At 37.6% G+C, this 25,238-nt stretch overlaps 1 protein-coding gene across 1 annotated transcript in view; it reads left to right on the top strand.

Annotated features, from left to right (window-relative positions):
* Nucleotides 1-25,238, top strand: part of LOC139730170 (uncharacterized) — an 84,789-nt gene that overhangs the window by 28,034 nt on the left and 31,517 nt on the right. Inside the window, exons 8-18 of the mRNA XM_071641065.1 lie at nucleotides 3,577-3,648; nucleotides 4,746-4,817; nucleotides 6,957-7,094; nucleotides 9,110-9,181; nucleotides 12,760-12,950; nucleotides 16,035-16,167; nucleotides 17,614-17,831; nucleotides 19,265-19,448; nucleotides 20,863-21,032; nucleotides 21,900-22,009; nucleotides 22,877-23,117. Coding sequence (XP_071497166.1) covers nucleotides 3,577-3,648; nucleotides 4,746-4,817; nucleotides 6,957-7,094; nucleotides 9,110-9,181; nucleotides 12,760-12,950; nucleotides 16,035-16,167; nucleotides 17,614-17,831; nucleotides 19,265-19,448; nucleotides 20,863-21,032; nucleotides 21,900-22,009; nucleotides 22,877-23,117 — 1,601 coding nt within the window. The remainder of the gene's footprint in view (nucleotides 1-3,576; nucleotides 3,649-4,745; nucleotides 4,818-6,956; nucleotides 7,095-9,109; nucleotides 9,182-12,759; nucleotides 12,951-16,034; nucleotides 16,168-17,613; nucleotides 17,832-19,264; nucleotides 19,449-20,862; nucleotides 21,033-21,899; nucleotides 22,010-22,876; nucleotides 23,118-25,238) is intronic.

Raw genomic sequence — 25,238 nt, forward strand, 5'->3', positions numbered from 1 at the left:
TAATGATAATAATATTGTCCATACGTGGCTTATACCATGATTCTTTCCCCCCCCCTACATTTCTCTAATAGACAAATAAATTTAGAAGAAAATCCATTGGATGTCGTGGAGCAGAATGCCTTTAACTCTGTCTCAACAACTAAATTGTAAGTATGCTAAAAACATAAACAAACAAAGAAACAAACAAAACTAAATAAAGACAGCAGATAACCAGGCACACGAGAAAAATTAATAGCTATATTGTGTGTCGTGTTTTCAATGAAAGTTGAAATATTAGTTTTGTCATCACATAAAAAAGACACTCAGTTATAGGTGTATTCATGCACATGACAAATTCAACATTTCCTCAAATTTGTTTCGCTCACAGAGGCGTTAGTGACAGTGACTGTGCTATACCAGAGCGTCTTCTTATACATCCCTGTGCCTTTGATGCAATTTTTGTTACGTTGTATGAGCAATTGACACGAATTGACGCATTTTCCCGCTGTATAAAAAAAGTATCAGAGACACTGTCAAAACTCAATACAATAAGAAAACAGCTGTTCTGAACGGCATGGTATGAATATCATGTAAATGCATGCGCTTTGATATGCAAATTCATATTGTCTTCATCTATATACTGTGTGTGTGTTCATGTTATAATTATTATGCTTTGCAAGCGTGTTGTCAGTAACTTCTTTTTCAATTGCTATATTTCTGGTTTTTTTTTTTTTTCGTTTTAGGGTTATGATGTCCACGAGTTTGAAGCGTTTGAAGTCGCGCGTGTTCAACTATGTTTCTGTGACAGAGCACTTGTAAGTAAATGGTGATAATGTTGGATAATTCTGTTCGATAGTTGAGACATTTAGAAAAGACGAGTGCGGGTCTCGTTCAAGTCAACTGACCATGCCGTATTGGTGTATCCACGTAGTCAAATTCAGATAATGGCCGAAGCCACGTTTTCAAAAGTGTGTTTGTGTGTGTAGGGGGGGGGGGGGGGGGGGGTTGACTCCCGTTTCATGAGCTAACGCTTGCGGGTTTCTTCAGGTGACAAACACAAGGCCTTACTGTGCTGAAAGGTTTCATTTTTGGTTTGTTTGTTTGTTTGTTTTCCTGTGCTAATTCCTCCAGTGCTACTTTTAAAAAATGAGGGAGGGGGTGGCAAAGTGGTAACATCCTTTGTATTAATATGTGAAGGAGCGAGAAAAGTGTGTGTGTGTGTGTGTGTATGGGGGGGGGGGGAACGAGCCCCCCCCCCCCCCCCCCCCCCAGCTCCCTGCGGAACTTAAGTTGTACATAATGCTGCAAATAAAAACACTGTATTAATCAGTGAACGATGCGTCATCGATGTAACATCGATTTCTGAAATATTTCAACGTTGACGATTTTTTTTGAAATGAAATGAACGGTAAGGGCATTCAACCGACATTTTTTTTTTGGATCTGATTTGAATTGATATGTCTCCGCATTCAATCAAGTACAAATTGAATACAAATTTCAAAAGCAAAAAGACAGATAATAACAAGTGCAGTGATAATAAACGATAATATAACAGTACATAAATAGATACACATAAGCAGTACATTGCATTCCAGTACAATCTGTATTTTTTTTTCGGAAAACAACATAGATAATTGAATACAGGAGACGGCCATCGTAAGCGATCTTTAAGGCTAGGCTAGTAACTGAACAGTGGGAATCATGGGAATGCTGGGGATTGATTGTTCCAATCCTTGTGGGATTCATTTAAGAGTATATCTTATATCTATTGTTGCGTGGAAATTATTTGAGTCAGAATGGTCTTATATTAAAGTAATATGCAGATTAATGTTTTCAGGTTAGCATGCCTGTACAGTGACGGGGCATTAAACTGCACATTATTTGAATATGAGACCGTTCTGAAGCAAGTAATTTTCACACAATTGCAACAATAGATACATAATGTACTCTTAAATGAATCCCACAAGAATTGGAACAATCATCTCCCAGCATTCCTACTGATTCCCACTGTTTAGTCACTAGCCATCCGCCTTAACTTTTAGAGCTACTATGAACATCAACTAGAATAAAACGAAATGACTTTTGAATGGTTAGAAAAATAAGGAACGATATAAAGTTGACGCATATATTTCTGAATACACGCTGTAATACATTTGGATAAAAAAGAAACATACATTCTCTCCACAAAATTCAGGAATGTCTTTTTTTTTTCATTTTCATTCAGCTGTTATGCCTTAAGGTTACCCGCTAGCTGTCACAGTGTTCTGATTTGTAGCATAACAAATGTAATGTTGTTTGCTGTTGCACATTGTCTCGTAATCTACTATATAGGCTAATTATTACCCTCACTTCCTCTCCGAAACAGTCATCTTCAAAACAGTGTCTATCTGACAGATATTGAGGAAGAGGCGTTTTACAACGTCAGAGTGTCTAGTTTTCCGGCAAGTATTCTGTGAGTACACCGAACTTGATAGCTAGTACTTGACATTCATTTCATTCTCTATCACTCACACCCTGGTAATTTTTTCACGGAATTCACGAGTTGAGGGGAACATTGTTTTGTGTTCATGATGAATTTTACTTGTACTTGGCAAAGGAATAATAATTATGTTTTTGTTTGTTTGTTTGTTTGCTTTTTTTTTTTACTAAGATAATAATAGCTCCGTCATTCCTCACAGTTCTCTTGGGCTTTATTTCTACTCGTTGTACCAGCGAATGGTCTTCTTCCCAGCCGGTCTAATTTCACTCCACTCTGGCAGAATTAACCTGTACGACATCTCCCAAGAGAACCCACAAATTGAAATCTTTTGAATTATTATTCACAGCCAGAATTTTTGCGCTTTAAGCTGAACGATAAGATTTATTACAAAGAGACAAACAAAAGACCGACTTCCATTCATGAATCTAACTCTCTTCAACATGCTTTCATCAAATTAATTAGATACCAAAGACCAGCGTGTACACTTTTAACGTGCATCTGACCAAAATGACAGTTGTATCAATTGTGACCCTGAACCTACAAAACAAACAAAAAGTCGCCAGACATGGATTTTTAGTTAAGAACATATTCTGAAAGACCAGACTGTTAAGTTTTAAAATGATGTATAACTCAAATCAAATGGACTCTCCTATCCTATCTAAATATTGGCAAGAAAGCAAACTCTCCAGAAAAGTGTGAACTGAGAAAAGAAGCAATAATTCATACAATAATTTCGAACAATACGTGTATATTGATTGTCGCGGTACTGCGTCGAGTCAAACTAACGGCTCGTTCGAATTTTTCAGAGCCCGCTCTGTTCTGGTACGAAACCTTTATTGCATGATTACTAAGACATGAGAGCACTTTGGGGCGAGTAAGTCTCACAGTGTTAGTTATATAAAAGGTACTTTAACCTGAAACAAAAACTAAGACAAGGAAACCCAGGGAAACTTTTGAGGTACCAAAACTTTATTATCCCTAAATTAAATCGAACTGACACATATTCGAACTCACATATTCCTATCATAGTTTCTTTCGGTTGCACTATATTTGCCTCCCCCTCACTTTAGTTTAGTTTAATTTTGTTTTATTTTCATTGTGGCTTTTGAATGTGGCAGACGACTCGACGGTGGCAATATTTCAACAATTCACGGCCGCATGTTTGGTGGAGACAGTCATATTTCCTCACTGTAAGTATAAAAGTATAAAAGCGTCCATACGGGAAATATTTTATGTCTGAAAATGAGTTATCTTAAGGGAATTCGTTCCAAAGGGGATTTTATTTTTCAAATTTTTGAAAATGTTTTGCAAAGCCTTGTCATTGGTCTGGGGCCTCATGACCACTTATGATAAAGGCGCAGATAACATAGTGTGTTTAGATTGAGGACTGTGTCATTAACCCTATTAAGCCCAACCTATTTTGAACCTTCGGAGGCCCATGAAAACAAAGGAAACAATAAGAAAAACTTTCCAGGACCATAATTACTTCAAATTTTGCTCCTTCAGCAAATTTCAGCCAAGAAACACCCATTTCATACACTGTAATACTGTTATATAAAATGGGAACAGAAAAAAGATGCAAAATCTGACTGACATGGTTGTCAGTTTATGGTTGCCATGGCAACCAGCAACATCAAATATAGCTGAATTAATATCAAAATGTTCGCAATAAGATTTCAGGAAAAGGCACCAAATTTGATTGAAATTTGATTAAGGGCGAAGGAGTGGGAAATCAAAATCTGGGGAGGGGGGCACAATGTGCCCCCCCCCCCTTGGGCCTTATAGGGTTAATGCAATTAAGAGGAGATTGGCAGGGATGATAAAATGGGTGTATATACTGGTTGTTCGTAGAGCAGGTTATTGGGGATTTGGGAATATCATTTTTTCTAAAAAAGAGTTATTTTCTCATTAACATACAAAATTTAGAAGTATAAGATGCATTTTGTGCTCTTGTCACTTTAATGCTGCCTTGAGTTCATACTATTAATGCATCCGTATTAATGCATAATTTCCCCCCCCCCCCAAAAAAAAAGGAATATTAGCATTTTTCTGAATATTTTCATGCTTTCTTTCAATCAAAATTCCCCCTTCAAACTGTCATTTTTCCGCGTTTCCCGTTATTATTATATTTTACTGCTTCCAGAGTTAGACACAACTTAAGAAGTGAAATTAAGTAATAACATAATAATGTATTACTACTGAGTGCAGCTGATGCACGCTGCTTGACCCTTGAATCGTCTGCATTGATTGCAGATATACTCTCTCTCTCTCTCTCTCTCTTCAACAGGAATCTTAGCGACAACGCCTTGAAATTTCTGACCGAAGAAGCTTTGTATGGCGTCAAGTCACTGATGACCCTGTGAGTATTGCTATTTTACTCATCTCGACTCTTTTTTTTTCCACTGGTGGCTTGTTTTGTTGTATAGTTGATATCTTCTTTTTTTTTCGCCCGAAATATATTTCCCTATATGCTAGTGCATGCATCCAATATGTTGATAAAGTATTATTCGTGGTTCTCTTCCATACACCCAATGCGTTATAATAATAATAATAATAATAATAATAATAATAATAACAATAATAATAACAATAATGTGCATCTATATAGCGCTTATTACAATAATTTCTAAGCGCTTAACATTTAAATCTGAAATAAATATATGTATAAGGATTATGGAAAACATAATAAATGATATAACATTACGTTACATAATATCACATTAAATTACATTATAAATTATTACATTACATTACATAACATTATAATAAGTAATTAAACGAAATAAATTGGATGACATGGAATCAGTGAATCGAACTACAGTTATCGTAATCGCTTTTAATTTTCTGTATACATTTCACTCTGTAGAAAGAACTGGCAAAAAGAAAGAAAAGTATTCTGAAAGTGAAATTCGAACTCGTTAGCCTATTTTTAAAGGCACTCAGTCGTGGCGAGTGGTTTGTGCGGCACGGAGACGAACGCAACACGCTGCCTCCCCCATTATGTATCAAATGTAGTGACCCCGAATGAGAATAGCGCTGGCTCAATGGGTCAGCGAACAAAACGCGTAGGTCACGACAGCGCTCTCTGTGCTTATCTCCTAACCCAAAATGGCTGTCCGAGCGAGCCACGTGAGCTTCCGAATGGACGCACACACTCAATGCGCATGCGCATGAAGAGAGGCCAAAAGAGCCACGCGTTTTCTGGCCTCTCTCCTCCAATCACCGCAGCTCGCGGTGATAATGTTTGTGTATGATGCGTACACACACATGCACACACACACACACGTGTCTCAGTGGCAGCATTGTCCCACACGTTTATGGATATACAGTTGTAGCACCGAGAGTCTGGCATTGCGCAATTGCATGCACAAACTTCGGTCGTTCTGAGTTTACGTACCATTAGGGATGGCGATCGGCTGCCTTTAAAAGTTCAGATTCTTATACGCAGTTTACCACAGAGCTGCTGCAGTAAGTTTTGAAATAACTGATATATCTTGAACCTATTTGATATTGAATTTTAAAAGAAAGATTTGGAGATCGCACAAAGGGAGTGTTGAGGCGGAAAAGGTCCCCTTCCTCCTCCTATTGTTGTTGTGAAAAGTTATCACAACTAAGGAGTATTAGAGAAAGTCAAACGATGACGATAAGCCTTAATTTGTAACATAATCATCCTTCTATCCCCAATTGCTTTGTTGCTGTTCTGGTGGTTGTCATATTCTATTCTTACGAATTATGCGCCCCGCCGGCCAAAATATGTGACCGTGCACCTCAAAACGAACATAAAGTCGCACACACTGATTTTGCGTAAGGACTGAAAATAAGTGAAATGGGTCAACCTAGCTGAACCTGACTTTTTCATATTTTCTGAAAGAGCGGGTCTTCTTTTACATTATGCTAAAATTTGGTATCATAAAATGGGCAGGAAAGTGTGTTTTTTTAGCAGTTTATCTCAAACATTTTTGGTAGAATAATGTGATTAGGTGTGTCAGTATCCCTTTTTCATTTCTGAAAAGCCTTGTCCACACTCTTCACTTTCAACTCTAATAACTTTTGACAGGATAGTGCTACTGCTTTGAAAGTTGGCATTAATTATAAACAGAATGTGTTAATAAGGCATGCTTCATTTCAGTTTAATTTGATAATCCCTTCATTGTTGTTACTCTGGTGGTTTACTTCCTGTTTTTTTGTCCCATTCATTGCACAGCCAGCACGGTTTGGTAAAGATTAAGTGCTTGAATAGACACTGTACTTCAGAGCCTCTTTTCTCAGTTCACACTTTTCCTGAGTTTGTGCTTTCTTTCCAATATTTAGATAGGTTAGGAGAGTCCATTTGATTTGAGTTATACATCATTTTAAAGCTTAAAGTCTGCTCTTTCAGAATATGGTCTTAACTAAAAATTCATGTCTGGCGACTTTTTGTTTGTTTTGAGGTGCAGGGTCACATATATTAAAAAAGTGTTTCTTATTGTGTTGTGATATTCTTATTTCACTACTACAGGAGAATTGCTCGTAATCAACTTGAAGATGTGCCAAAACTTCACACTGTCGACTTGCGATCTCTGGATTTGACGGAAAATGCCATCAAGGGCTTATTCAATGAAAGCGTATTTGAACATCTCATCGCCCTAAAGCATTTGTAAGAGGATTATCAATCTTTTTTTTTCGAATGTTGGACTCATACCAGATCTTATTTTGACTGTGAGAAATACAACAATTATTGTTCAACAGGCATGCCATGATACAAATTTCAGCAGCAGCGCCCTTCTTTGTGCTAAGTATTGATAGACAGAAGTCCTACGAACATAATTTGTGTGTGTTTCACAGCAAGTTTTCGTCTAATTTAAAGATCATGACAACAATATATTGATCTTGCCTGTGTTCGCGGGCACATTCGATACAGATATATGCATTTATTTTACACATGACATTAATCTAACCCTACTTGATTTTGTTTCTTTCAGTAAAATTAGTTTGAAGACTTCCTGCTGTCTTTTATCGTAGAATAATCGATTATCATCTCTTTTCCAAATGATTTATTACGTCCCTTCCTGACAAAAGGGAACAGACATGGAAAATTAACATGTAATGTTTGCAGGTTTGCAAGACATTTTTGTTGCAACCGGATTGACTGTGCGCTTTGTTTTAACCTGTATTTTCGTGTATGCTTGTTGATTCGTGTTTTTTTTTCTCTTCATGCTTAGATATCTCAGTAAAAATCAGCTTACCAGAGTTCCAGTGGGTGTTCTCTCCTCTATGAAGAGTATTTTAACAATGTAAGTGGCATATCATCTGTGCAACTAGATAGTTTGGATGACTTCAAGACCCTAACACTTGTTTGTTTGATAAATACTTGTTTGATAGATACTTTATTTTCTGCAAATCAATATACATAAATTACATAATCATGAACATGGAAAACATACAAAGTATATTTGAAACAGAATCGTTTGACTTGCATAAACAACGATATAAACGGAAATTAATGTTATAATATTGCAGTATGCATGTCTATGCAGCTGGGATTACAATAACAATATCTTTGCAACTGATTGACAAATTGCCCTACATCGATGTATTTACGTCGATGTAGGGCAATTTGTCAATCAGTTGCAAAGAAAACATCTCGACGGAAGAATCTCATGAATTTGAATAATAACAATATCATATTCAAGAAGCGATAATGCAGAGGGCCGCCATTGTAAGCATTGCTTGAAAAGATGGCCGGCCCGAGGAAAAGGTAGGGACGTATTAGATTCGCAACGATACAAATTCCGCTGCGAAGATAGCAGGTGAAAATAAACTCTGATGTGTGATGGTGGTGAATGTGCGTGCAAGTGCTTGAAAGTGCACAGGGGCAGATAGGCTTGAATTTAGAATAATAGAATTGTTTGCTGAAAGAGGGAACGACATGCGATGTTGCTATCGGGAGACCAACATGAGTCATAAAAATTGTTCGTGCTTAATTCGTATTTGAAGTATACTGTATTATAAGCTTCTTGAATTGAGATGAATTAAACTGAAATTAGCACAAATCTGATTTGCCTTATTGACAAAAAAAAAAAAATTGTGTGGTTGACGAGCTGTTGGTCATCTATTCCAAAATCAGGATCCATTTACATTTAACACTAAAATAGTTTTACAGGGAAAACAAAAATGACACATATTATGGAAAAAAAATGTGACCAAGTTACAAGATTGCACACTGAATCCTGTCTTCAAATCAGTACAACAATTTAAAGGACGTAAACCGACCGCAAAAGTCTCACAATTAGAGGTCGGTGATAGGAACTGCACTGAAATGCAACGGTGCAACTGGCGCAGGTCTTTTGCCACATCTTACTCAAAGAGGGCCACACCATAACAGTAGTGGTGGATCTACATACACTCGAGTTATACATCTTGGAAGTTCGTCGGACACAGATGATATTCAGGGCTGATTTAAGGCGGGACAGTCAATCTTGTTGCCCGATTTGTAACCGTGTTATTTGGTATAAAATAAACCATCGTAGAAAAACATATTGTTTTATATCAATATACATCTACTCGAAATAAGAGCAACTTAAGTGCCGAGCGTACGCAATAAGAGGTCACGTAGGAAATCTGAAGTAATGTCCGTATCTTCTTCTTTTTTCCCCCGTGGCCCTCTAACAGAAATTTGAACTACAATAGAATTCAGGAGATCGCAGAAGGAGCGTTCGACAATCTGACGTCACTAAGAAAACTGTAAGTAACATAAAATAGTTTGACTCTTTATCCTGCGGTGAGTTAACTCAGTCGGTAGCGCGTCTACCTCAGCTGGATCCAAAGGACCCGGGTTCGATTCCTGGGTCCCACTGAGCAATGCTGTGTGTAATCATACCGTCTCCTCTATAGTAAGAGGCAAAACAATCTGTCCCTCGGATAGAACATAAAATTGAAGCCCCGTGTGTTAGAGTGTCACAACTCATGCACCCAGCCTCATTATTTATTTATCGTGTAAAATCAAAATGTTTGAACCGGTGAGATGGTCCCGCCTATAACATCCAACTGGACCCCAGAAGACAAGCTGTCGCAGCTGAATATTTTCTCAGATGCGAATAAAACAAACTACTCAGAACAACAAACCTAGGGTTTGTATATATAGATTTGATTTGGTCTGATTTGATTTGATTTGATTTGATTTAATCTGAATTACACCCTGTATTAGTCATTGCATTACAATTCCGTGCTTTCAGATATACAGCCCACCCCTTCTTCATGCGATAATATTTATGTCGGAGATGATATGTCTGCAGAGCAGGAGAATAATATTTTTCGTCGCTGAGGTTACGATTATAATGGATACATGATAACATCCGTCAATAAAATATGGCGTTTACAAAGGGCATAATATATGTTCTCCTTTTCTTCCAAAAGATTTTTTTTCCAGCAAGTTTTCATATAAAAATGAGCAACCGTATAATTATACAAACTGCGTATGTCTGCGTATATACCAACCCTGCTGAAAAGAACACAGTGTCCCACAATGTGAGAAACACAGTGTGAACACACCGTGAGTCATCAATTCACAGTGTAACACAGAATATTACCATGTGAACACTCTGTGAAAACCAAACCACAGTGAGAAATTCGAGCGCTTCCACATAGTCGACTTTGTGACCAAATTGTTTTATTTTCAGTAAGGAAGTTTTCAGTGAGATGAAAGTGACGTATTCTTCCTGACTATGTAACATGCTTCCATGACTTTGTCTCGATATTTTTAATATGATGCCAAAGATAGCTCCAATGAAATCCCGTCTTACTTGTAGAATATTGTGTTATGACCAAACATGAACCACACTGTTCTGTTGCGTGATAATAACACCGAGATATCAGATTATTTAGGGAAGTTTACATAATTATCGTGTTATTGTAGTGAAGTTGTTCAAACTCTATTTCATGACTCCGCTTTTAACTGTCAGGACTCCTTTTACATCTGTCTGAAAAGTAGATGTCATATACTGCAAAGTGGTTTCCCGTTTTGCTTCTAAAAGCGAGAAGGTAAGAGCGACAGAAAAATAAAGATTATGTTGCATGCTAGGTGATCAACATGCTTTTTTATTCATTCTTTATTCTAATGGGGATTATTTGCAGACGTATGAATGAGAATCTGTTGACGTACTTCCCACGTCTGCGAGGAGTTCCTTTCTTACAAATATTGTGAGTATTTAGATAGTCTATACTTTCGCTGTCTTGAGATTCACAGATATGGGTATTGATGGTATTACGTCAGCTTGTAGATCTTGAAAACCCTCCCCCTGCGATTCTGTTACGATAGACTTTGATAACACAATTCTAAATGAAAATTACATCACATTATTTTGATTTTACATTGAAGATTCGTTCACATGTCTACCATACATCCAAAACAAAATACTTGTACGGTTATGTTTAGATAACTATTTCAGTAAACGGATCACTTTTTTTTTCTTTTACTTCTAATCGTCATACGGACAAACCAAATTATTTCACAGGGTTTACATGTAACATGTGTTCTGGCTTCCAGCCAAAAATGAAACGCAGTATTAAAGAAACAAGTGGATGTTAACAAGTTATAATTTCGCATTCATGGAGTATGTCATGAATTTTGTACGAAGTGGGTGCGGCCTGTTCGGACAACGTTGGAAAAAAGATGGATCCAGACAAGACTGGGACGATGCCGTGTGAGGCGAGGGAAGAATGAAGTTTTTGTTACTTTTACGTTTGATATCATTGGTGGTGGAGATTTGTTTTGGCGTCAGAATGAGTGATTTGCTGTTGGCCACCAGAATTTCCCTCCCTTCCGTTATAAGCCTAATAATGTTTGTACTTAATACATGCTATAATAATTATGTTGAATTAATCATGGCGTGTGCATTGACTAATCTCTTCAACAGGGAACTTCATTCAAATCGTATAATTGGACTTGGACGTCAGGCGTTTCATTCGTCACGATTCCTTCGATACATGTGAGATACAGAACACATTTTCATCTACTAGTACACAGTGTGCCAGAGGGAATATCACGAAGGCACGCAATAGATGGAAGGTGTGCCCGGCAGAACGACACGAACGCATGCGATGCGCGTAAGTATGTTGCGCGCCTGCACGGCATGCGCCTGTGTCGTTCTGCCGGGCACACTTTTCCTAATTGAATCGCTTGCGTTCGTAGGGTTTTACTGAGCAAACTATACAAGTATAACATTTTTTTCTTTTTCTCATCCACTGGCATTAGGCGACGGCATCAGAAACCACCTTTTCTCCAGAATGAAGGTTCTACGTCGTTCTAACGTTTGGAATCCTGAACAAATGGGAAATGCGTGTTCTTTTTTTTCTAGAACACATTTGTGTGTGTGTGTGTGTGTGTGTGTGTGTGTGTAGAATAATGCGATTAGTTAGGTATTGCTTAGTGTCCACTTTTCATGTCCTTAAAACAGGATCCCTGCCCTTAACTAAAAATCCATGTCTTGTTGTTGGTTTTGTTCGGCAGGGTCATAAAGTATATGTTTGTTTGTGCGTATGTGTCTGTGTGTCTGTGTGTGTCTGTGAGCGAGAGAGAGAGGGTGTGTGGGGTGAGGGAGTATTCTTATGTTATTATTCACCCGTCTGGCTACTATATCACTGAATGATTGTGACCAACACCCTCAAATTCCTAAAATATACAGACAAAAATTAATGATCCTAATCTGTTATGAGAGAGTAAACAATACACAACAAGTGCAAAATGTACATTTTTGTATAACTTCTTATGCATTTTGATAAAACAGTTCCTTAATTTTGTTGGTTGTTATTTTTCACTTCCAGTTTATATGTAATGGCTATAATAGAGTAACGCTAAACAACGAGTGCAACCTACAACTCATCCGATCTGGAATAATACAGAGTGAAGCAATGGACCAGGACTACCCTATATGGGGCGCTGTGGTATAGTGGTATAGACTCCAAAATCCCAATCGGACGACGCGAGTTCGATTCCCGCCCAGTTCTTACGTCCATAGATAAGAGGTTTTACCCACACTGTTCCTCTACCCAGGTGTATAAATGTGTACCTAGTAACGCTAGGTGATTATAATGACAGGGCCCTGAACCTAGAACAAGAAGTCGCAGCACGGAAGGGGCTTCCCTGGATAAACATGAGACCTTGCTATCATCATCAACATTACCTCCTCTAATCTGCGTCAAATCATTTATTTATTCATTTATTTATGCAATTAATCAGTGCATTCACACATGTCATGTAAGTCACAAGTTCTTTCACTCGCTTGTTCGTACTTTCATTTTTTTTTCGTATTCTGCTCACGCAGAGATTTACTGAGCAATCCTCTGTCATGTACATGTGACACGTACGAGACGCTGCAGGCGGTTCACCGAGCCGTTGTGGCCGAACACTGCCCGTCTCCTCCGCATTTGGACGGGGTGGATTTAAGCGTCTTCACGACGAACATGATTGGCTCTCGGTACTTTATGAAAGAATCACCGGAGCTTTTCATTTGTGGTAGGTCACCAGCATCCATGGACGTCATAAGTGGGCAATATATATGTGTGTGTGTGTGTGTGTGTGTGTGTGTGTGTGTGTGTGTGTGTTGGGGGGGGGCATACTCTGCATCCATCCCTTCTAGTTCTATATCAAGTGCACACGGCATGATTATGTAACTCTTATCCCCTTTATAACCCTTTCTCATCCAATCTTACACTTTTTTTAACTTGAAAAATCTTAAATAATTATTAATAAGTACTCACTTTAAAAACGCCAAAACAAAGAAGCTATACTATTGCGATGTTGTAATACATAGTGTAGTAGCAATGCATATGTCGATGCGTAGCAAGTGTGCAAAATGGCTGAAGTTGAATGAGAGCATTACATTAATCTATGATTCTTCGTTTCAGACTGATGTCATCCATTGCTTTTTTAAGACTTTCGGTGCTTAATATGAGATTAAAACCTAAAATGTGTGCAATATATATATATATATATATATATATATATATATTATAAAAATATAAATATATATATATATATATATATATATATATATATATATATATATATTTATATAAATATATATATATATATATATATATATATATATATATATATATACCGGGTGTCCCAAAAAAGCGGAACGGTGGATTTTCATTACCTTGCGGTCTAAAAGTTATATATCTTTTGACATCATTAGAAAGAACATTTTTCGCAGAAGACTATGATACCAAAATCATTAAATTTGGTTCAGTAGTTTTTATTTTAAGCCAATTTCTGAAAATGCAGTCATTGTCAAATTTCGCCGGATTTTTGCGACTTATGAGATAATAATTTGAGTGCGACACGCGTTCCATACGGTGAATATTGTGTAAGCTCGGTGATCCATGTCAACAAAAGATATAACTTTCACATTGGGCACGGGCAAGGAAAAAACAGTGTGTCTGTGTGTGTGTGTGTGTGTGTGTGTGTGTGTGCGCGCGCGCGCTCCCAATATGAATGCGTTATCTTTTGTTGACATGGATCAACGAGCTTACACAATTCACCGTATGGAACGCGTGTTGCAACCAAATTATTATCTCATAAGTCGCAAAAAATTGAAAATGACTGCATTTACAGAAATTAGTGTAGAATAAAAATTACTGAACCAAATTTAATGATTTTGGTAGCATGGTCTTCCGCGGAAGATACTCTTTCTAATGATGTCAAAAAATATATCACTTTTAGAAAGCAAGGTACTGAAAATCCACCGTTCCGCTTTTTTTGGGGACACCCGGTATATATATATATACATAATATGTATACATATATAATATATATGTCTTTCTTGGGCATGTTTGAACATACATCATGCAAAAAAAAAAATGAAGTGTGCAACACTGTACAGCTATGTTTCGTTTGCCCTGTCTTTCCTGCCATAGCTCCGAGTACAATTGAAGCCTCATCGATTCGTCAGAAGTCATTCACGCTGACATGGACCCCTCCCGATGTACCTTACCCAGGGTATAATGGAACAGATATTGGTAATACTTGCGATCTATTAATTTGGTCACTGCAGCATTACCACACAATATCGCTCTCTATTTATCAAAAGGGAAAATCCAGTAAAAACATAAGTTAGTCTGATAAGAACGAGTAAAATATTACAAGTTCAACGATGTGATTTTGAACGACATCGGAAGAAAAAAATAAGCAAATTTTGACATTTTCAAGTTTCGCTATTTTTTCAGGACAGTTCCTGAACGGTCAATGTGCATATGCAAATGGTAAAGTGAACATGTTATCCCCTAACAACTTGCCATATTATAGTTTGTACATAAAATTTGAGAATTTCCATTTTTTCACGCAAACGCAACTATGTTCGCGGCTTAAATCCTCGTACAATTTCGCTGATCACTCTTCTGAGGTTATTCCACCAAAAATAATATCATGGTCAGATTGCAGTGACAGAAACAAAGGATTTTCATCATTTTCTTTACCCGATAAATGTGAAAATTGTTATGACATGGTTGGCTCACTAATTTGCATGTTCATATCCACTGGACAAGAACTGTTTTGCAGAAATTAACAAAACTTCAAAATGTCATAACTTCAATATTTTTCATCGAATACCAGTCATTTTTATTTTTTTTTTGTGCATTGAACTCGTAAGATTTCACTCCTTTTTATATTAAAGTAACTATATTTGGACTGGATTTCCTCTTCAAACCCATGTAAACCGTAGAACTGCACGCCGGACAACAGCATTTATTTTAGTGTCCACATTGGCGAACGCAACCCAGTTTTATACCAACATATAACCAATGTATTGTTTCATATACATATATGAACCTGCATCACAAAACCGATACAAGAAAAAAGTAATTGATTTATTTGTTAGAAGCAGATTCTGAAAGAGCAGACTCCAACCGTTAAAATGATCTATAACTCGACACACATAATGGCCTATTTTTTCAACCTGTCTAAATGTAAATGGTAAATACACCCCCCCCCCCAAAAAAAAAAAAATAGTGAGACAAAGAAAGAAAAGGTGAAAGATTAAACTCTTCATGTTCCACGCTCGCACGTCCGACTCAGTCGACAGCGTGCCAACGTTGCATATTTTGCTCAAACCTAATTTCACCAAACAGTGATCCGCGTAGTGATCACAGAAAAAAAAAAATTAAATCTCCAGGACAACTAAAAATATTGTCAGATAAAGCTGAAAGTCCTATGAACTCTATAAACTTTAAATATTTTTTGACCAATGATAACATTTGTAATTAATGTATACAGGGTGTTACGGGTTTGTATAGAGCCTTTTTGACATACCTATATCACGTTACTCTACAAAATAAATAAAAAGCAGGGAAAAAGAGTTTTAAAAAATCATTCTTTAACAACCGATTAGTTAAGGATTGCTCTCAACGAAATTATTAAAAGGTAATCATTGCAAAATAGGTCCATCCATTTTGTCCTATCATCAGTCCTCGAGTAAAGTCTTGTGTGATTTTTTTTTATGCACGGGAACATAATAATTATCATAATCATACCATCAAGGTATTATAATTTTAAATACGGCTTTCTCGAAAACTTTTCTCTTGTTTGACTGATTCTTAGAATTACAGAAACCAGTAACACTGACACCTTACACCTTGATGGCCACGGAATTGTTCGTCACCACCTACCATACACCTTTTGATATGAACGGTACTTTACAGGGCGACGCGGTTAACATCTCCCACGACACGATGTTAGATAACAATTCTGTAACCTTAAACGAGTAAGATCTCCATTATTTTTTATGTGATCCTTTTCATTCAAAGAATAAGAAATCAATATTTTGTTTCATTTAGTTTTTGTTTTTTCTATTGGATAATGGTTGATCTTTTCTTGTTTTTCTACTCTTACAAAGTCGGAGAAACATCTCAATTGTAAAAAACAAAAAACAAAAAACAGGATGATCAGTTTATTAGTGTAATCTATGCAGGTATTTTGTGTAATGTTCCCATGTTTCTGTGGTTTTGGTGGCTTACAATGATTTTGTACACGATTTCATTCTGACGCAGAAATGATAATAATTATTATTATATCATATCACGGAAGAAACCCATCATGCTATTGCTGAGCAGTGTCTAGATTAGAACTTGAAAGCATATTGCAGGGTACCCCTCATCTGGGTAATTTCGACCCCCCCCCCCCCCAAACATATGCACACACACACACACACACACACACACGCACACGCACGCACTCTCTCTCTCTCTCTCTCTCACACACACACAAACACACAAACACATACACACAAACACACACACACAATCACACACACACAGCATTTTGTCTATTCAACAACTGCCTATTCGTCAGTGTTCAGCATCAGGTCTTTTTGAGTGGAATTGAGGAACACGATATTCAATAAAAGGCGATGTACTTTGGGACGTAGGTGATAGATCAAATTGTGTAGGTGCACAAAAGGGGGATTATTTACACCTACCTACCTACCGAAATGTCCCCCCCCCCCCCCCGAAAAAAAAAAACTAAACAAGACAAACGTAGACTCTCATTGTTTTGACTAAAGAATTTGGAATAGTACGAGGGACACTAAAACATTTTTTTTTTTTGACTGCAGTGAAATCCGCATATTCTATATTATACAGGGCTATGGATGGGAGACAACAAACATTAGTTGTTGGGTTTTTTTTTTTCATCCTTTCTTACATTTACTTTTAATTGGTTCCCAGTGAATTAGCAATAATTATTACTCTTTTTTTTTACATTTATAAAAGTATGTAAAAGTTAAGCTTGTATAACCATTTTCCTGAAAAAGTATTTTGTTTGCGTTTCTCCTGCATATGTGAAAATTTCGAATTGATAATTGATAGGACAGTAAGCATGTTATCTAAGAATGTATGCATTTTTATGCCATGATTACTGTGTACTGTCATTTATCTTGCTCTTAAGTACATTATGAATAAAATGCCTTGTTGTTGTATTTTTTATCTTAAACTGTTCAATGTCTTTTTGAAGAACAGACTTTAGTTAAAGTGAGTGACCGTTTCAAAACAACTAAAAATCAATTCAGATAATTTATCAGTTTATGGACTCAACAGCCATTCCTGAAGCAAAATGCTACTTTAAAATGAATTCAGTTTAACTATTTAGAAATGAACCTCTCTCCTCTCTTGTGTACACACAGCTCTACAACATACTGGAAGTTTCAAGTCACTTGTCGCAGCCGAGCTGGTAGCGAACTCAGCGCGTCTACGCCTTCACTGTCCCACGAGTTCAGGGCAAAGGATGGCGTGGAACCAGGCACCACCTACTACTGCACAGTGGCCACTTTATATGGGAATCGACAAAGTGGTCATGGCCGACTCCTCATTCTCACAACTAGGCATGAGAAAAAGGAGGTCGGTAAGCTAAACTACCGCTGGAGACACAGTGTTCTATGATAATCCCACAACTTGCAAATGACGCAGATTATTTTCTTCCCTATACGCATGGGAATTATAAGCCGGAAAAAAAAAAAGTGTCCCACAGTGTCTTCGCAATGTGTTCACATAGTCGACTGGGGCCTATGTGAGAACGCTTGTACACAACATTATGAAGATTATTTTACTTTATTTGTGTGTGGTGTGTGTGTGTGTGTGTGTGTGTGTGTGTGTTTTCACAAATAGTTATATTTAGGTTCTTTTTAATAAATATATATTGGTAGTCACCGTCATATTCAGCTTTATGAATTATATTGTCCAAATCCATGCTCTGAATAAACTCACCAGAGAGAGTGAGGGATAAGGGGGAGGGAAGGGGAAAGGAAGGGCAATGAAGGAATTGTCAGATGTCAAACCGATGCCGGGTGAATGAAGAGATATCGTCCAACAGCGTGTATTGGTCCCATGCTTTCAGAATCCAGGAAGCACTAAAAGATGAATACAAACTACTAAAACAAGTCACAGGGAAATATAAGTCAATAAATTTTCTTAAATAGGTTGTGATAATGTTGTATCAATTGAAATCGTCTCTAGATATCAGAGGACGTCAGTTAAAGTACCTGAATAATTGCTAAACTGACAGAAATTGCATTTTACGTCCTATTGAATCATTTGTGATGAAATAAATTAGCAATTGAAAATACAAGCCGATTCTTTCACTCGTCAATTTCTTACGTTACCTCGCAATGACGTTAATCAAGTTGGCGGTTTTGGATCTAGTAAACTACTGAAATGCATAGATATTCAAATGTCAAGAGATATTCGTCTGGGCCAATATGTTTAGGCCTACCATTCATAGTAGAGCAGATAAGCCGAAGAATTGTGCAAAATTTGACTAAAGCATTAAACTTTCACCATATCATATTCGCACAAATAACAAAACGATTATGTTTGTCCTGCAATAATAACAGAAATCACATTACAGAGTCAATGGAAGTGAACGCATTTGTCACTTAAACGCTGTATTATCGTTTTTTGTGTGTATTGACAGTTACTACTAATAACACAACTTCCGGTATCTACGTGCCTGTAACATATTATGATTTCAGGTAAGTATGTCCTCTTTAAGATAGAAGCAGTTAAAAAAGAATTTTTGAGACAACTGTACTATCGCAAGACGTGTTTTTTGTAAACAGTTACACAGTGGTATTAGTAATATCTTTCAGGGTATATACGAGGAAAGAAAGAAATGTACTTTGGTGACCAGCCTGTTGTACAGAATCTAAGGATTCTTTCTTTTTGATGAACTTACTGGGCAGGCTGAGTTGCATAAATTAATTAGATAGATAGGTAAAGAGGTTGATTCATGTTCAATTCTCAGTGTAGAACATCCCGACTTTTCCTGGTTTGCGAAAGAGCTGAAAAGGAATCCATCCTTTGTGAAGAGTGCCTTTTACCGATCCTGGTTACGAGAGAGCGAGCATCCCGAAGTTGAGACATTCTCCAAATGGTTCCGGAAGATTCAAGGTGACAATGTCGTTCACGACACCAGACTGTTCTTGGAAGAGGGGAAGAATGAATCGCTTCCAACATACTACAGGTGAATGATCAGTCGGTTTCCTTTTTTTCGCTATTTACAAATTCTATTTTATAGAAGGCCTCTTCCAGATGGAAAACAAAACCACTCTAGAAGAACAGGTGAAAAAAAAAGAATGTTTCTATGAAAGTTGTATGAAGTTCGTAATTGATTTAAACTGACCGAACAATAATATCTACATAAGACAGCATTGTTCGTCAATAGACTTATCGACTGATAGATTTCAACGATTCCAACTTTAATACACTTCATTCTAAAACGGTATCATTTGACACCGCTGAATGGGGAGTATATATTGATTTATACAATAAGCGTGGGAAATGAGACTTTACTACATGACATCATATGTTTCCGCGATAAAGAAAAATAGAATCCTTCCGGGCTTTTGACTTTAGATGTGCCGAGGATATTGTAGAAAACATGAAGTTTTGCTAATTGAATTTCTTTATGGTTGCATTGTAATTTGCACGGGCATTCAATTCCTAGTCAATCATTCAGCTATATCAATACACGTTACCGAGCAATCGCGTGCAGGTGGATACATGATTATTAATGTAGGGACAGGGGATAGGTAACGGAAGACTAGTGTAGTGAATTATGGCGTAGAAGTTTAGGGAAGTACATGGTTGACATGAATTGTGAAGGTATAATGGAATGAAAATGCACACTGTTAAAACAAGAAGAGAAAATCTCAAAGGTAATGCCAGTGAACCATCTGTGAGACTGTGTATATTGAATTTTAACTCACGTAGCATCCACTCCAATTTGATGAAACTAACGAGCGAATCAGACAACGGAAGGACATCAAATCGGTAAGACTGTCAAGCCGTTAGTAATCCGTAAATATAACATCACTTTGTCGAAGGTATTGGAGCCCAAATTTCTATCCCATGGATGGCAGAGGGTTTCTCAACGAGGATCAAGAAGATTGCAACGGTGAAAAACATAATTTCGGGTAAGAGAACGATCATGGACCATCACAACAGTGCTGCAGAAAAGAGGAACAAAAATAAACAAATACACAAACAAACAAACAAAACAAATTGAACAAACAAACGAACACTATGATATAATGCCAATGAAAGTATGTTACATGACATTAGGGAAAATATATTATCATACATCATGAAAACTTGCATTTCCCGCACGTTTTCGGCTTGTATGTAATGCATAATACTTTAATGCTTCTATTACGTCGGTTATCTTGCAACTTCTTGAAACCAGGCTTTTCGTTGGGACCATGATTACAATGGAACACATACCTTATCAGTTGCTAATGTGGCATACTCAAATTTAATACATAGAAAGCATTGATAAAAACAAAATCAAACATCGCAAGTTCTGCAGACATGAACCGCGAGCAAACTAAGAAATAAACCTTCGTTTGTTTGGTTATTTGTTTGTTCTTTTATTGCAGTTTTACCTCGGCGATTCGGACGCGATTTCTCTACCGTGGTAACGGGAGCGTGACGCTGGGAGGCGGTGAAGAAATGTGGTTGTTTGTCGACGAAATACTCTTACTCGAAGTTTTGAAAGAGGATCCCACTGGCACACCGTGTGGCCGAGTCACCTTCTTCTACGACAAAGGTATAGGAACAGGGAAGCTGATGAGCCATTTCTGAGTCAGAAACTCGGGACAGAGTATATACTGCTGCTTTGTTGTTGTTGCTGCTACTGTTGTTGTGGTGGTAGTAGTAGTAGTAGTACAACAACAACAACAACAACAACTACTACTACTACTATAGTAGTAGTAGTAGTTGTTGTTGTTGTTGTTGCAATCTAGTAGTAGTAGTACTACGACTACTACTACTACTACTACTATAATTAGTAGTAGTAGTAGCAGTAGTAGTACAACAACAACTACCACTACTACAACTACTATAGTAGTAGTAGTAGTAATAGTAGTAGTAGTAGTAGTCGTTGTTGTTGCAATCTCCTCTAAAGCCAAACCAAACTTCAAATATGGCGCCTTTCAGCCAATCGTATGTCACTGATTTGCCATAATGCTTTTAGCATGCATTTTGGCATGTTTTTTTTTTTTAATGACCTGCAAGTTGTACATTGTTTTATCAATAACATTGCCAAATAAATGAAAGAATGAATGAAAGAAGAGTGAATAGCTGCGCTAATACTGACAGTGATTACGTTCGAGCAGTTTATGAATACTGCCAAAGAGAACACGATACAAACCAAAGAAATTATTCATGATTACACTCACATTCAGCAAAAAGACTTTGCATACCGTCAAACTATTGAGTATTGACATTCAATCGTCTTATCAGCAACCAGGTTCGCCTAGTTGTTTTGTTAATCTAGTTTAGATTTTGTTTGTGATTTATTGTTTTGCTTTTTTTATGTTTTGTTTTCTTTCTGTTGTTGCTCACTTTTTTTTATGCAATGTTATTCGGTTATACTTTTTTCAAAGTTGAATCTTTAACTTCCTTACATCTATAGACACCCAAAACGGCAGCGTTGCCCTGCAGGAGACTGGGGTAGTATCGCGTGACGGCCAATGCGTACTCGACGCAACGCGTTCAAACCACTTAGTGCTTCCCGCGATGATGGTAAGAAAGCTAAGACTTTTAGACATCATTTTTAGTCTCAGAGTATATGGTTGCACAAAACGAATATTAACCAAACACATACACACACTCACACACACACACACACACACACACAAACACACATCAACAACAACCATGCAACATGAAGAACTTATCGTTAAGAATTAAGAATTGGGGTTAAGCTTTGTACAGAATTAATACATTCTAAACAAGAGTTGCATGTTGTTGATTATCCTTCATCGTACATACGATATAAAAATAATTGCAGATGGGCCTTATTGGGTTCACAACAAGAACGGTCATTATGGACGCAAATGTGGATAAGAGCCTGTCCATGCATCCCATTTGGCCTGAAAAGCACAAGAATACTATTCCTGAAAAGACTGAACTGAACATTTCTAGTGTAATAACAACAACAGAACTAAAGTACATTGTAAAAGCAAAGCCTCGAAAGTAGAATGCCCGAATCAAACAGATTGATATTAGTGTTATTTGAAGCCAAACATACACAAAGGTGATGACAGAGGGAAGACGGTTATCGTTTATACGTATTGATAGAACTTACTGCACACAGGTATTAACAATGGTCAAGAGCCAATCTGAAACCTACGAAATGCAAAGTATTACACTTTATCCCAGCCCACCTGCCCTCACACCCCGGAAAAAATAAGAAAAGAAAATAGCAAGATGCACGATCGTAAGGATCGCTTTGATAGCGGCTTAGGAAAGCATCTTTGTTTTCAAATCTGCCATAATTATTATGTCTATACACCCACATAGACGCTTGTGTCAGGATCTTGTCCAGAATTGTACTATACACTACGGCACACCAACACGCCATTTTCATCTCTGCCATTCAAAACGCAGATGAACCATAGTTACGCCTTTGAAATTTTCCACACCGAGCGTGAACACTGCACCTCCGAACTGCTCATCGAAGTATCGGACATCGATTTTCAACCGATAGATAGACCGGTCTATTACTACTCCGTGCCCTTGTCCGAAGACGCTCATATTGGGAGCGTTGCGAAAGCTATCGTGATTGAAGAGTATCTTGTGGGACATGTCACCTACAATGTGTCATTCGTCAACAACAGCGAAACGACCGGTATGAAAGAAGGCAATCGTTTAACCGATTGTATAAGCCAGTTCGGTTTTAGAAAATTAAATTTTGAACATTGATATATCTAATAATTTTTCTTCTTTTTTCTCTCTTTCAGTTGGGTAGACACTTTGTTTTCAAAGACACTTCAATGAATAAGCGTGGGCGACGTAACAAGTTATAGAATTCAGAAGTCACGTGTTAAGGCGAAGGATGAGTTATCGTCGACTAGGTGACCAGATTCAATGGGTGCGTTTAGCAACTCCTTTTCTCGGCAGAAACAGGTTTTCCAAACAGCTTTCAAGGAACTTTTACGAGTTGATAAACGCAAAGCTGTTTTGAAAGTCCTTTCGGAAAGCCTTTTCGAAAGGGTGCGTTTATCAACTCTCCTTTTCTCGGCAGAAACAGGTTTTCCAAACAGCTTTCAAGGAATTTTTACGAGTTGATAAACGCAAAGCTGTTTTGAAAGCCCTTTCGGAAAGCCTTTTCGAAAGCCGCAAATTTGTGGCTTTCCAAACACGTTTCCTAAACAGGTTTCTGAAAACCTGTTTGTAAAAGCCTTTTGAAGTTGATAAACAAAAAGCTGTTTTGAAACGGCTTTGCAGTATTGTACTGCATTTACGAACAATGCACGCCTTACTATGACCTCTTCTCCTCGGGTCGAATTGCGCACTGCAGCTGTGCAGTGACAGGCCAATTATCGTGTTCGCGAAGAGAGTTGATAAACGCAACTATTTTGGAAGCCGTATCTAAAGGGCTTTGGAAAGGGGTTTGGAAAGCCGTTTAAACAGGGGAAAGTTGATAAACGCAGCCAAAGTCTCATGCCGCCACTCAGAAATATTTGAAGTATGTGCTAAACTGGAGCTGCCTCACAGATAGGAAGAAAATTGATTCATGTGGCATTGAATCATGACTCGTCACTCTCAAAGGAAGATATGTCTTTATGATGGTAATTGCTTTTCGCCGTCCCTTCTTAGAAAACAAGCGGCACATTAATAGTACAGGGCTTTGGAAAGGGCTTTCAAAAGGGTTTATGGAAAGGGCTTTGGAAAGGGCTTTGGAAAGGGCTTTGGAAAGCCGTTTAAACAAGGCAAAGTTGATAAATTCAGCCAATGTCTCGTCGATTAACACTTTGGGGAAGCACCATTCCATCAGTCTATGTGCTTGTGTAAACAAAATTCGTTTATATCAGGAAAAAAGGCCTGCTTTCAGGTGGTTGATGCTGGAAAGCTCCTCTCTAGAAGCACTAGAGACTTAGTTTGCATTAATGATCACCGTATCACAAATACTTAACTCTCAAGGTACAAAACCAACAAGCCTGTTCTGCTCGTACGTATAGTGTAACTCCAAACTGGCTTAATCTGATTCCGAATGAAATTCGTTTAAAGGTAGAACAGCCATAAGCACCGACACATGCACAGACACACACATACAGCCAGCCAGACACACACACAAATTCACACACACACCCACCCACACAAACACACACATACACACACACACACACACCCACACACTCACACACACACACACACACACATACACACGTCACAGAAAAAAGTATGCTGAATAGCAAAGGCAAAACACAGCGTTTGTCAAGGAGAATCGAATTGAAATCTGATTTTACAAATTGTCCGAGAAAGAGCAATTTGATTTTCTCTTCAGTTGGTTATTTGGTTCTTACTTTTTCTTCTATTTCATTTGTTTTCTTTCTTCTTTTACAGGTTCTGAATCGAATTTATTTTCCGTCCGAAACATCACTGACAAAGAACAAACTTCGTCCGAAGATTCAGCTTGGTTTTATCGGTACCGAACGGTGGACGGGGCAACATTCCGCATATGTGGCATGGGTTCGTTGTTTCGCCTCGAATTGTTAAATGAAATTACCTGATCTATGAAGCCTTGGCCATCATGCACTGTCTTACAGAAGAACGTCGAGTAAATGCCATAAGCAGCTGTTGATGTACTGGAAATAAGATTACAGATTTATGAAATCAGATTTGCAAGATAACCCTTTGTTCCGGTACAGGTTGGGCGAAAAAGGCTGGAAAGCAAACCTTAACATCGGATGTTAGTTATAGTTAAAATGACAGAAATCTAAGCGAGTATTATGATCGATTGTAAGGC

The sequence above is a fragment of the Diadema antillarum genome, unplaced genomic scaffold (assembly GCF_040938485.1).
Source record: "Diadema antillarum isolate AM-2024a unplaced genomic scaffold, OU_Dant_1.0 seq00000297_RagTag, whole genome shotgun sequence".
Classification (NCBI taxonomy): Eukaryota; Metazoa; Echinodermata; class Echinoidea; order Diadematoida; family Diadematidae; genus Diadema; species Diadema antillarum.